The sequence below is a fragment of the Parus major genome, chromosome 14 (assembly GCF_001522545.3).
Source record: "Parus major isolate Abel chromosome 14, Parus_major1.1, whole genome shotgun sequence".
NCBI lineage: Eukaryota > Metazoa > Chordata > Aves > Passeriformes > Paridae > Parus > Parus major.
In genome coordinates, this window is record NC_031783.1 from 11,812,657 (window position 1) to 11,825,733 (window position 13,077).

The 13,077-nt window shown below is 57.4% G+C and overlaps 1 protein-coding gene across 1 annotated transcript in view; it reads left to right on the top strand.

Moving 5' to 3' along the window:
* LFNG (LFNG O-fucosylpeptide 3-beta-N-acetylglucosaminyltransferase) overlaps positions 1-9,440 on the top strand; it is an 11,251-nt gene extending 1,811 nt beyond the window's left edge. Inside the window, exons 2-8 of the mRNA XM_015643278.2 lie at positions 5,510-5,558; positions 6,384-6,483; positions 6,625-6,778; positions 6,869-6,954; positions 7,228-7,393; positions 7,619-7,704; positions 7,792-9,440. Coding sequence (XP_015498764.1) covers positions 5,510-5,558; positions 6,384-6,483; positions 6,625-6,778; positions 6,869-6,954; positions 7,228-7,393; positions 7,619-7,704; positions 7,792-7,858 — 708 coding nt within the window. The 3' untranslated portion in view covers positions 7,859-9,440. The remainder of the gene's footprint in view (positions 1-5,509; positions 5,559-6,383; positions 6,484-6,624; positions 6,779-6,868; positions 6,955-7,227; positions 7,394-7,618; positions 7,705-7,791) is intronic.
* Positions 9,441-13,077: the final 3,637 nt, after the last annotated feature.

Consider the following 13,077-nt stretch of genomic DNA (forward strand, 5'->3'; position numbering starts at 1 on the left):
GTTTGTCTGTTTGGATTCCCAGAGCCCCAAGGCTCGGCTCTCACGCTGTCCCCCTGGGCAAGCTAACAAAGCCCCTTTTCTCCTGGTGCAGAGAAAAGGCTTCGAAGCCTCTTGTGTGGCACTTTCCATGGGAACGAGGGAGCCGGAGCCGGCCGTGTCCAGGTCAGGTTGCCTAGAGATGAGGGCCATGAAGCCAGGGGGGCCGCAGCCCGGCGAGGTGCCTGCCTGACAAGCCAAGCCGCTGAGTGACGGCTCTTGTACAGCACTTGAGGACAAGGAGCTGCCGAGAGAGCTGGAGGCAGCACAAACTCCTGCGGAGCGAGGCAGGGCGGTGGGGACACGAGGCACAGGGGATGAAGCCGCGCTGCTGGAGGTGATTGGCTCCGCTCTTCCCACGCCGACACAGCCGCTGTCTCCGGGAGGCTTTGAGACACCCTGACCTTCCCCAAACTTAACAGCAGGTTGGGGTTTTTTGCCTGCAGAGTGTGGGATTGGTGCTATGGGGCTCTTTTCTCTTGCTTCCCTGCAGCTCTGCATCTCTTCCCTGCCTGGACCCCGGTTTCCATCCCAGGAGGGTGATTTGGTGGCAGCGGGGCACTGCCTTTGCTCAAACATCTCTCTTGGTCTGAGTCAAGCCTGTCTCTGCTCATCCTCTCTCTCTGGTTTTTCTAAGGGTGCTCAGGCATGTGAGCTGCCTCAGCAACATGGGGAAGTTCCTGCCCAAGGGCTGAGAATCTCCCCTGCCTGATACTTGAGTCTCTTTCTCCCGATCTCCTCTGACTCAAACCCCAGCCTGCCTCTGGCTGTTCATTAGCCAGGCAGGAGAGTGCAGACCCTGCTGAGAAGGGGTTAAATCCAGCAGGTAGCTCCTGCCTGGACCCTGGCAGATAGGGGGAACAGCCATTGTGTCCTTCCTTGGCTGTTCTTTGTTCTGCCCACAATAGTCCCTGTTTCCTGCCCTCTGTCACCTCCAAGACACTGCAAAGGGCACCCCCTTCTCCTTCCTGCCTCTGCACAGGGAGAGCACATCCCTATTCCCTTCTAAATCTCCTCCTTGGGTTGCACAATCCAGGCCGGACAAGCTGCTTTTGGAGGAGAGCTATGGGTTTTCCCCTCCTTGCTTTGGGGAGAGTTTCCAGCTGTCTCGGTATCCTTATGCTGGATGCTGGAGTTCGGGCTGGAGAAACTTTGCACTTGAAAGAAAAGAGAGGGGGGACGAAAGTGGCCATTTAGCAGAAATCCTGGACAGGAGCAAGTCCAAATCCGCTGCTTTCTTGCCAAAGACACCTCTGCTGCCCCTGGGGTTACCCTGAAGGCGGCTGGGTGTCCCTGGGGCACCCCAGAGATCTGCAGGCAGCTCGGCACACGCCTCGGAGCCCGCCAGGGCTGCGCTCCCGGCAGCGTGGGATCCGCTGGCTGCCTCCCGCTCAGAACTGTAATTGCAGCCTTTGAAAAATTCCTGCTCTCGGGGCAAAGGGAACGGCTTTGCCTTCCAAAGAGCACGCTCCTCTGATGGCGGCTCCCACATTTCTCTAGCACCTTGGCCAGGGTCCCCACCCACATGCTGGAGTGTGCTGGCATGCGAGTCTCACTCGCACTCCCACCAGGGCGGCTGAGAGCAGGGACCGCTCATCCCAAAGCAGCTCCGCGGTGCAGCTGCCTCCCCCCAGCCCTGGGCTGTGTGCCAGGGCCTGCTGAGCTCTGCTGAACTCGGATCTTGTGTGAGGGTCCCTCCCTGCTGTCCCCCGGGGCAGCCTGTGTGGGTTTAAGGGGTGGGGGCCCCTTAATTGCCTGTCCCAAACGATGCTGCTGTCCTTGCCCAAAAAAGCCCCGGAGCCGGTGAGCGGCGCGTGGAGCACCAGGCGGGAGGGTGGGGGACCCTTGCCACACAATGAGCTCATTGTTTGTGAGGGGGTTATTAAAAATTATAGCATTTAAAATTACAGTGGAGGATTCTTCCTCTTGCTGAAAGGAGCAGGGGGAGGAAGGGCCCGCGGCCCTGCAAGCCCCTTCCTCGCCTCTGCAGATCCCAGCCCTGGGATCCTGTGCCAGCACAGACCTGCCCCTGGTCCTGGGGAAAGCCACCACCATGGACTGGGGCTGCTGCCATCGTGGCACGCTGCCATTGCAAGGACATCACCATCACACTGCCCCCAACTTCTTGAAGAGGGGCGGGGATTTCCCCCCTAAACCCCAAGGCTGGAGGGAAAAGAAGAACATTTGTGGGGGACACAAAGCTGGGCAGCTCTGGCAGCATCCTGACCTGCTCCAGAGCCTCTTGTCCAGCTGGAGACTGAGGGCCCCCAACCAGCACTTCTTCACTGCCTTCTTTCCTCTGCACCCAGGTGGGGTCACTGTGAGAAGGGTGTCAGAGCGCTCCATCCTCTCCCAGCATGGGGAAGTGAGATGTGGCACAGGGTCAGGATTTGTGCACCACAGGCTCATGGGGTGCCTGCCTGGCCGAGGTTCCCCTTTTGGTGGGTGGGATGGTGGCAGGCATGGCAGATGCTGAGAGTTTGTCACCCTGGGAAGTCACAGAACCACTCGGCCAGGCAGCACAGAGAGGGTGACCCCTGGGTGGCCCTGGCTGGTGGGACACCTTGTGCAGCACCCAGCCATGAGCAACCCACGAGTTCCACCAGTGGAGGGGAAATGAGTCACCCTGAAAGGAGAAATGAAGGGGAGGCAGGAAAAAAAAAAAAAAAAAAGCAAAAAAAAGCCCTCCCCAAGGGTGAGGAGGAGGCAGTGGCTGCCTGGCTCCTGGGGGGGCTGAGCCCATTCTGGCCAAGGGGATCCCGGGTGCCGCTCAGTCCCGGCCGCGGGGCTGCAAGGAGCGCTGGCAGCTATTGTTCGGGAGGGATTTGGCATCCTGTGTTTCTTGAAGCTGCAGTTCTGAGAACAATGAAGTTTCCTGCAGGGGCTGGAGGGGAGGGAGGGGGGCAGCGGGCCCTTCCTCTCCTGCACCCAGCAGGAAAAGTTACTGCGGGAGGGGTCCAAGAGGTTCTTGCACCCCTCTGTGCTGTGGCAGGCACAGGGGCCAAGTGGGAGAGAGGTGGGTGTAAGGGCTGGGAGTGCTTTCTGGCCCTGCTGGGTCTGGAGGTGGTGATTTATAGGTGAAAGCTCAGGGATGTTGGCTGCAGTGTCCACTTGCACCACTATAATAAACTGAACACTGCTTTCACGTCTGGCATCCCACATGGGAGATGCCAAAGGTGGATTTGTGTTTTTCACTTATTCTCATCCTTTCCTGGCCTATCCCTTCCCAGGCTTGCCTGTCACCTCTGCTCCCCTCTCCTGCAGCCCCAGGTGAAGGGCCTGGCAGGCAGGGTGCATCTCCCCTCCAAAAAACACAGATTAATTACAAAATTAATTTTAAAAATGAAGCTTCAATTGGTTTAGTTTTAATCAAATATCATGGTGGGGTTGAGAGGGATGTGGGAAGCCTGTGAGGCCCCAGTAGGTGCCCACATGGGGTGACTTGCAGCTGTGTGCCCCTGTCCCAGTCCCTGAGGTGCCACCTGGTCCACACACAGCAGGAATATTACAGGGATGGGTGTGGGGAGAGGCTGAGGGGAGAAGCCTTGGTAGGATGAAACGTTTCGGTGCAGGCAAGTAATAAACAATTGTCCCTGTGGTCTATTTATAGAGGCTGAGTGCAGGATTAGTTGTAGGGTTATTTTTGGAGCAGCTGAAGGCAGTTGCTGGACGGCGCTTCTGAGCTAATCAAGCAAACATTTTCTGTCTTGCCTGTGCACAGGCTGTGTGTTCCCTGGCCCCCTCCAGCGAGGCTGAAACCTGGGCTGGAGTGCCAACCCCCCAGTGTGATGGTGTTGTCTCGGGCATCCTTGGATACTGTCCTGCTGCCCTGGCTCAATTTGTACCCCAGGCAGTTGCTTGACCCCTCCCTGAGCACCTGAGGGAAATGGGGAGCAGCATCTGTACCCCAAGTTGGTTGGGGGTGACCCCCCCTCCTGTACACACAACACTGACCTTGTGCCACCCCAGCAGTGATGTGTCCATGGAGACACAGCAACCACGGGCATCCTTGGTCCTGCAGCTGGTGGGTCCCCATCCTGCAGCTGTCCCATCCTCACCAGCACTTCCCATCCCCTTTGCTCAGAGCCTTCCTGACCTCCGTCCCTCCCCACAAGCCAGGCTTCACAGCAGGCTGTGCATTTGTGAGAACTTGCCTTCCCACCTCCTCCATCATTTTTCCCCCCCCAACTTTTTCTTTTCTCCTTTTCAAGCCCCAAAGGTCACTTGTGGCCCTGTCCCCTCCCATTGAGCCTCGCTGCAGCTCTGGGCTCTCCCCACCAGCCCCGGCTGGGGACCTGAGCAAACAGGGCCGGGTTAACCAGTGCAGCTGTATGCTAATGACTGCTGCCCGCTTAACTCTCCTCGCTGAGTAAAGTCAACCCCACTATTGTACCCAGCTCCTCAAACAAGCCACAAAACCCCAGCGCGTTCCCGGGGCCGGCTGCGGGGTGGCACCCAATTTCCAGCTCACTTGTAATTCATCATCCCCAGCGCTCCATCGTCCCCCCTCTGCTGCCTCCTGCCTTCCCCCCCCCAGCCCTTTTGTCTTTCTTCCTTTGCCCTTTTGTGCACGTCTGGTTTTTAATAGCGCTTGGCAGCTGGTTGTGGTTTCTCTCCTCCAGCTTTGTTTGCTGCCCGCTGATTGATGGTGATGCCTTTCCCACCCCCCTGCTCTCTCCTCCTGCTTTTCGTCCTTCCCCAAATCCCAGGCCCAGAGCAGCCCCTCCAGTCCTCCTTGCTGGGTGACATATGCCAGGAATTAGCTGTGTAAATAGAGGAGTGCAGCCAGGCAGGCAGCTCAGGGGCCTGGGGAGGAGGTCAGGTGCTGCCTGGCACCGTGGGACTGTGCTGGGATGGGGCACTGGGGAACCATCTCCTCCTCGGGGCTACCAAGTGGCACTCACAGGCTCCAGGGTCTCAGCCCCCTTGGGTAGGACACAGGAGCAGAGAGGAGTCCAGGAGGTATTGTGCAAGTGGCCAAGGACAGCCACGTGCTGTTGACACAGGTGGGGACGCGGCTGGGAGTCGGCGCCATGGGCAAACACACCTGCCTGGGCGGCAGCTCTGGCATCCGCGGCCACGCGCGCCGGCTCAAGCCCGAAATCCCTGCTCAGATCAGGCCGCGCTCTGCACCTGCTCCCCTCCATGCCCCTGCCTCGCCCTGTGCTGGGGACAGCCCCTGTGGCCCCCAAAATCTCCCTGCCAGCTGCTCCCTGTGCAAAAGGCAAGAGGATGGGGATGCTCCGTGCGGGGGCTGGGGTTCGCTCCCAAGGCGAGCTCAGCACCCTTCTTGGTCCGAAGCTGGGTGTGTTGTGTGGGTGCCCGGCTCTCCGGTGCCACTTGGGGTTTTGACAAGGGGGAAGAAGTCAGCACCACTCTCCTGGAGGAACTGATCCCAGGGGTGCTGTGTCACATCCAGAGCCACATGGTCTCAGCCCCTCGGTCCTCAGAGGTGCCTCGTCTTCTCTTTCAGACCTTCATCTTCACTGACGGAGAGGATGAGGAGCTGAAGAAGCAAGCACGTGAGTCTGTGGCTCTTGTCCCTTTGTGTGTGTGACCTGGCCAGGTCCCCTGAAAGGTCTCCCACCTGTGGAGCACAGTTGGCATAGGGTCTGTCCCAGGAACTCTGAAAAAGCCCTTGCCACAGTAACCTGGGTTGAGAATGACACAATTTGTTAATGCTTAGAGCACCCACTGCTTAAAGTACCCATCTGGGGACAGGTTTACTCCCCAGTCAGCCCAGCCCGTGCCCTGCATGATGCTGCTGGGGGTCACAGTAACAGGGTGGGGTGCCTTTGCACCACTTTGTCCCTGGGGTGAGCTGGGATTCATGGCAACGCGGACAGAGTTTCATGGGAGCATTTTCTGGGCTGGGGTCAGCATGCTCTATTCTCCCCATGCAAATGACTCCTTTTCAGGCTGGGAAGTGATTGCCTTTGAGCTGGGCAAGCAAAACAGGGCAGGATTTTTGCTACCATGTCCTGGGGAAACTCAGGGCTCACAGACACCCCTTCACCTCCAGGGTGGCTGGTGCACCCTGGGCAAGGTGATGTGGGGTGGCATCATGCTTAAAACATGGATAGGGCTGATCTATGGTGCATCTGCTGCATCCACATTCCTTATTTATCCCTTTCCTTCTCTCACATAGACACAAAAGACATTGCCCCAAAAATTCATCATTTGCCCAAAACAGCATAGCATGTGGGTCACTAAGCATTGGGATCATCCATGAGTTTCCATCCCCCTGGCACACCTGGGATGTGTGTGGTGAAGTGTCACCATTTGAGTGCGTGGGGATGTGTGGAATGCACCAGTGCTGGGTTTTGACCCCCCTTTTTTCCCCGCAGGAAACGTCATCAACACCAACTGCTCGGCTGCCCACAGCCGCCAGGCCCTGTCCTGCAAGATGGCCGTGGAGTACGACAAGTTCATCGAGTCTGGCAGAAAGTAAGCGGTGCCCAGGGCTGCTGTGGGCCATGACAGGGCTGAGGGGGGTGCAAACAGAGACCATTTGTGGTTATGGGGTTGTACCTCAGTGTGGGGCCTGGGGAGCTGCCCGGGTTGGGTGTGACACTGCTGTCACTGCAGGTGGTTCTGCCACGTGGATGATGACAACTACGTGAACGTGCGGATGCTGGTGAAGCTGCTCTCCAGCTACCCCCACACGCAGGACATCTACATCGGGAAGCCCAGCCTGGACCGGCCCATCCAGGCTACGGAGAGGATCAGTGAGAACAAGATGGTGAGTATGGGGAGAGTTTGGGGTTTGTTTAATTTGTGCTGGGTGGAGAAGGAGCTGTTGTCTCACTGCGTTGGTTCCCCTCTCTCGCAGCATCCTGTGCATTTCTGGTTTGCCACGGGTGGAGCAGGGTTCTGTATCAGCCGGGGGCTGGCACTGAAGATGAGCCCTTGGGCCAGGTAAGAGCATTGGTGTTGCTCTTTCATGGGGACTCCTCATGGTCCCCAGGGCACAGAGAGGTGAAGGGTGCTGGACCATGTCCCACAACCTTTCTCTCTTTGCTTTTCTGGGGGTGTCTGCAGGGAGCTTGGAAACAAGCTGGGAAGGGCTTAATTTCCTCCAAACTAGCTTTTAATCAGAGCTGGGCACCCACTGGCCAACCCCAGAATCCTGCAGGGTGCCCACATCCCCTGGGCTTTGCTCCTCTGCAGCCCCTCTCTGTCTCCCCGCAGTGGGGGTCACTTCATGAGCACTGCAGAGAAGATCCGCCTGCCCGACGACTGCACCATCGGCTACATCATCGAGTCCGTGCTGGGCGTGAAGCTCATCCGGAGCAACCTCTTCCACTCCCACCTGGAGAACCTCCACCAGGTGCCCAAGTCGGAGATCCACAAACAGGTACCCCAAGTTGTCACCTACAAATTGGGCATCACGGCTGATCTATTGATTGATGTGTGACCAAAACAGCGGAGGGAAAAAACCGCATTGGCCTATCCCTGTGGGATGATGTGAGGCGTCACTGGAGGCTTTGGGAGAAGTGGGGTGAATTTTGCAGCTCCCCTTTCCTCTGCTTGATCATTATGGCCACATCAGCCACTTCACCCCTCTGTGCTTGCCCCGCAGGTGACACTGAGCTACGGCATGTTCGAAAACAAGCGCAACTCCATCCACATGAAGGGAGCCTTCTCTGTTGAGGAGGACCCATCCAGGTGAGATGGGGGTCCCTGTCCCCCCCAAACCGGGCTGCCTTGGGGCTGCCACCGCCCCGTGCTCAGCTTTGCTCCTCTCCTCCGCAGGTTCCGCTCCGTGCACTGCCTGCTGTACCCCGACACGCCGTGGTGCCCCACCAACATGGTTTACTAGGAGGAGCGCGTGCCCTCCAACCTCGTCCCGAGTTTCCCCGGTATCCGACGGGCGTGCGGGACCTGCGTGCGGGTGTGTCGGTCCGGCCTTGCCGCGAGGCGGACGGACGGACGGACGGACGGACGGACGTCGTTGCTGTGGTATTGCACAGTGTGTGTGTACTGAAGGCTGCTGTGCGGCCCCTTGACCCCTCCCTGCTTGCCCGGCTGCCCGTGCCCGCTGCCTGGTCCGGCCGGGATGGTGGAGAGGGACGGGAACTGAGCACTTAACCACTGGGTGTCCCGCGGCTGGCGGGCCCCACGCCATGCGTGGGGAGCGGCCGCAGCGCGGGGCCCTGCCCCACCCCGGGCTTGCTTCTCCTTGGTTTTTTGTTTTTTGTTTTTTTTTCATTTCAAATGTTAAGTTGGTTTTTTTTTTTGGTGTGTTCTTCCCTCCTTTGCATCTACCCTCCAACCTGCTCCCTTAACCCACCCCATCCTCTCTCCCAGTCCCAAAATCTCAGCAGCAAAGCTCTGGCTCCCAGGTCGGATGAGGGGTCCCTGTGAGTTCTGCTCCCTGGCTTGGCAGGCAGAGGTGGGCAGGGGAAGCCTCTGGACATGGCAATGTCCAGGGTCCTGCAAAGCTGCCGGGTGCTGGACAGCCTCTCTGGAGGGAGGCAGGGGGGAGGGCTGGGCGCTGATGTTGGTGTTAACTCCATTTCCCAGAGCTTCCCCCGCACAGGGTGAAGTGTTGCCGGCAGCATCGGCGGGTGAACTATTTATAGACTGGTGTAAAGACTTTCTATAAATACGGGCGTGGGAGGAGGGCTTTTCTGGAACTGCAGTGCGGTGGGCACCGTGTTTGTCCAGGGTCTCCCTCCAGTGCGGCTGGGGCAGCCCTGCAGCTCTGCAAAGGAGCACCTCGAGGTCTGGCTGGGGCTGTGTGGATGTTCCCGGCGGGGCCAGAGCATCCTCCAGCCTTGCCCTGGCCCTGGGCACCTGCCACAGGCAGGCAGCATCTCCCAACCCCTCCACTGTGCTCTCCCTGATGGAGAGGGATTTATCCAGGGAGGGAGAGGGGCCCAGCATCCTCCGAGAGCTGCCTTGCTTGCCAATACCATCCCTCTCTCTGCCCCTGGGCCGAGCCAGAGCTGAACATTTCCAACTTGAAGCTGAGTGAAAATAGCCCATAATGGGTGTGTTGTAAATATGTTATTGAGCCAGTATTTTTTTTACTGTGCCTTTTTTTTTTTAAGAGAAAAAAAACCACATTGAGAAATATGTAGATTTTAAAATGCTTTTTATACATTTTCTGTGGACCAGAAAAAGAAAAATCCCTGACCTTTGATAATCTGTTTAAGAAAGAAAAAAAAAAAAAAAATTGCGATGCCTTGTAACTATCACTTACCTTAATTTATATGTTCCAGTATCTGGAATGTCACTCTGTGCTTTTTGTAACTAGGATGTGTTTAAAGCAATAGATGTGGGAAGGGGAACCAGCATGGACAGTGTGTTCTCAGGGACCTGAACCCGATCGCTGCCACGGGGTTCCCGTGGGAGCGGTCACCAATAAAGCGGCTTTTTTGCTGACCACAGTCACCTGGTCCCGGGCTCCGGTGTCTCTTTATGGATGTGCTGCTCTGAACACCCCTTGATCCCCCGCAGATGTTATCACCTCTGGCCGAGCTCTCAGGGATGCCCCGAGGAGGGGCTGCCCCTCCATCCCTTTTTTCCCACGGGTACTGGGATCCTGCTGGCCATTTGCATCCCAGGGTGTGAGGGTCCTCTCCTCCTTCCCCTTCCCAAAAGGCTGGGACAGGCTTTGGCACCTGAGGGCTGTTTTTTCCCAGGCCCAGTGCCGGGAGGGAGGCGGTGGGATGAGGTGTGAGCCGGTTGTTAGCAGGCTGTTGTTAACAGCCGGCGGCCAGGCGTGTGCGTGGGAAGCTTGGGGGCTGCGGGGGACGAGCCCCTTCCCTCCCAGCCCTCCCCTCACCCTCTCCACCACAGTTTCAGCCAACACTGAGCATCCACCTGCTAGAAACAAGCCCAGCTTCCACGGGCTGTGGCGATAGCCTAAGATCTGCCCCCCACTCCCCAAACCAGTCCTGTTTGTGCCACCGGTACCAGTTTCCACCTGTGCCATCCCCTCCTCCCCGCCTTCCTGCACACCCTTTTTTTTTTTTTCCTCTTCGAGGCACATTTACTTACTTCACAGTTTCGCTTGAATCTCTGGGTTATCAAGGGCTGGCCCTGCTAAAAATACAGCCTGGCAGGAAGTCGGCGTGTGCTGAAGCAGCCACCCCTCCTCCCAGAGCCGCTCACCCTTCACACAGCCACCAAAATCAAAGTCCCCCAAGCCCTGCAGCCCTCGGTGAGGTGAGGCTCTGGCTGAGTGTGTCACCTCGGAGAGCATCACCCCGACCCCGCCACCCCAAACAGTGCCCTGGAGGAGGGGAAGGCTGGATGGAGAGCAGTGCTGCCCTGCCCCAGCTGCCTGGTGGGATGGAGTGTTGGGTGCAGGATCTGGTGCCCCTCAGCCCTCCCCTGGTGCGGGGTCAGCGGAGGGAGCTGTGTCAGGCACAGGAAGCTCTGACACCCGTCTGCTGCCCCACGAGTTTCCCTATTGCTCACACGCTGCGGTTTCGGCAGCGTGGGCACTTCCCAGCAGCGGTGCTGCCACCCTCGCTGAGCCTGACCCTGCCCTGCACCCCACACAGGACGGGGACATGTGGGTTAAGTGCCCACTGGGCAGCCAGGGGCTGTGGCTTGGGGTTGGGATGCTGCTGCAAGGAACAGGAGCCCCTGGCAGGGGTAAAGGGGGATGCTGGGCATGGTGCAGCTCTTGGATGGGGCTTTAAAAGTAAAATAAATACAAACAAAAATTTAAAAAAATCAAAATCAAATAAAATAAAATATGAAATACCCCACTGAGCATTTAGGAGCAGGGGCAGGCAGCTCACCAGCCCTCAAGTTTGTCTCCCACCAGGCTCCCAGCCTCTCCCTCCTCCTTTCCCTACTCGTGGGCTGAAAAGTAAATAAATACAGGCATTAATAAACAAAAGGAAAACAAAAGCAAAGCCTGCTGCTCTCGCATACTTGGCAGACTCTGCAGGCCAGGCTGCTTTCATCTGAACCCCAGTGCTGGTGTGGGATGTCCTGTTTACTCTCGCCTGCTCGAGGCAGCTGATAAGGCAGCTGTACCTTTTGGAGAGTCTGGTGTGTGGTGATGGGGTGGGGACAATCCCATGGCTTGTTGGGGACACTGCCACTATGGACCCTGCTGTCGACACCACTGCGCCCAAGGGATGCTCCAGCACTGTGCCTGGCCAAAGGCTTTCCTCTTCCCTGGGTGGTTGCAACATAGAGGGCAGAGAGTAACACATTGGTTTAGTCCTTTTTGTTGTTTCCCACCTCCTATTTTTTTAATTATTTTTTATTTTTTATTTTTTTTTGTTATTGAATTTGCATTTGGGTCACTTGCAGTCCCAGACTTCATGTGAGTCACCGTGTTCCCAGCCTGGCTGTGGGGACTTTCACCAGGGGAAAGTGTGCAGGGCGATGGGGCAAGCACCCATCCTGGAACTGACGGCAGTGAGAAGTACTTGAGGCTTGGGGTGGGAGGGCAGTGTTGGGAGACAACAAAACTTGTGTGAATTGGCTCCAAGAGCCACTTCCAGCTGCTTTGGCCCAGAAAACTGGAATATTTGTGGGAAACGAACATAAAAGCAGCCGAATCGCAGGGCCTGAGCGATGCATGCAGCTGCAGCTTTGGGAGCTGCCTGTCCCAGTGCTGGGTGGGAGAGTGCTGGGACCCCCGTGGGGGCATGATCTACATCCCACCACCTCTGTGCAGCTGGAGGTGACTTAATCCATCCCCAGCACTGTCTGCCTTGGAGCGAGGGGCTGCAAAGCCCTGCAGCAGAGAGTGATGGCTGTGGGATGGACGAGACACCACTGGGATGTGCTGAATAGCTCTCAACCACTGGCCCTTTATTTTTTTTCACCCTTCTACTATTTCCCACCCCTGCATAACATGCAGGTGGTTAAAATAAATAACCCAAAAGCCCCACAAAGTTTATTTTTCCCTTCCTGACTTTTAAGATCAGCCTTGAATCTATCAAAACCAATCCCCCTTGCCCCAGAGCTCCCAGAAACTGCTGTTTCTGGTCTGCCTCAGCTGCCCAGTGGGGCCAGTTCTGCTGCTGTAGCCATTTGGCAAGCCAAGAGTGGAGGAGGAGATAAATTGAGCATCTTAAAAGCATCTGGAAACACTTCCCACGGCACTGCCAGATGAGATCTGCGAAGCCGCAGCATCACCGAACAGTCCCGCTCCCAACCCCTCCTTCCTCCTCCTCAGTGGATGTGTCCCCCTTCAGCCCCCACCAAACCACGGTGGTCTCACCAGGGAAACAGTGCTGGGTTTGTGCTTGTCCATGCTGAGGACAGGGACCTGAAAGCAGCAGTGACACTGCACAGCAGAGCAGTGTCACCACCGTGTCAGCACTGGGTGATGCTCCAGCCATGTCCTCATCAGCCTGGTGAGCCCCCCTTACTTAGGGCTGTGTTAGAAAGCTCTTGGGGAGCAGGGGCCCATTCTGGCTCCCTGATGAGCAACCCATGCACAGGCCCCAGAGCTGATGTGTTTGGAACAGACCATGAGTGGCCGGGTGATTTATGGGGTGCAAGCGCCAGGCTCCGTGAGGTTTGCCTGGTGGGAAGAGGAAGCGGGTGGGAGAAGCACCAGCATCTGCAACACCTCGCGGTGAGCACGGAGCTGTGCTTCCTCCCACTTCCCTCCACCGACTGGGAGGGATTAAAAAAATCCCTGAGCAGGGATTTTTGCTGAAGTCACGGTGAGAAACACTTGCCTGCTCCAGGCAAAGCCTTCCTTGCCTGCAGAGCTGGGGCAAACGGCCCCAGCAGCAATGGAGACACCAGCTGCAGAAGGAAAAGTCCTCTGCTCCTGCCACCATCCATCCCCTCTCTACCACACAGCAGCATGAAGGCACAGCAGTGTGACCGGGTGTTTCATCAACGTGGCCACAGCCAGGCCACCCTCTGTCCCTGCCTGGCCACTCCCAGAGGGGCTGGGAGAAACTGGGGTGCTGGCACAAACCAAACTGGTGCAGGCTGGGCTGGAGACAGGGCTGAGGAAGAGCCCTGGATGGAGCATTTCTGCGGCTGCCTCTGCTCACAAACCCTCCCGACTGCCAAGCACGATTCTCCAGCATCCCCACGTGG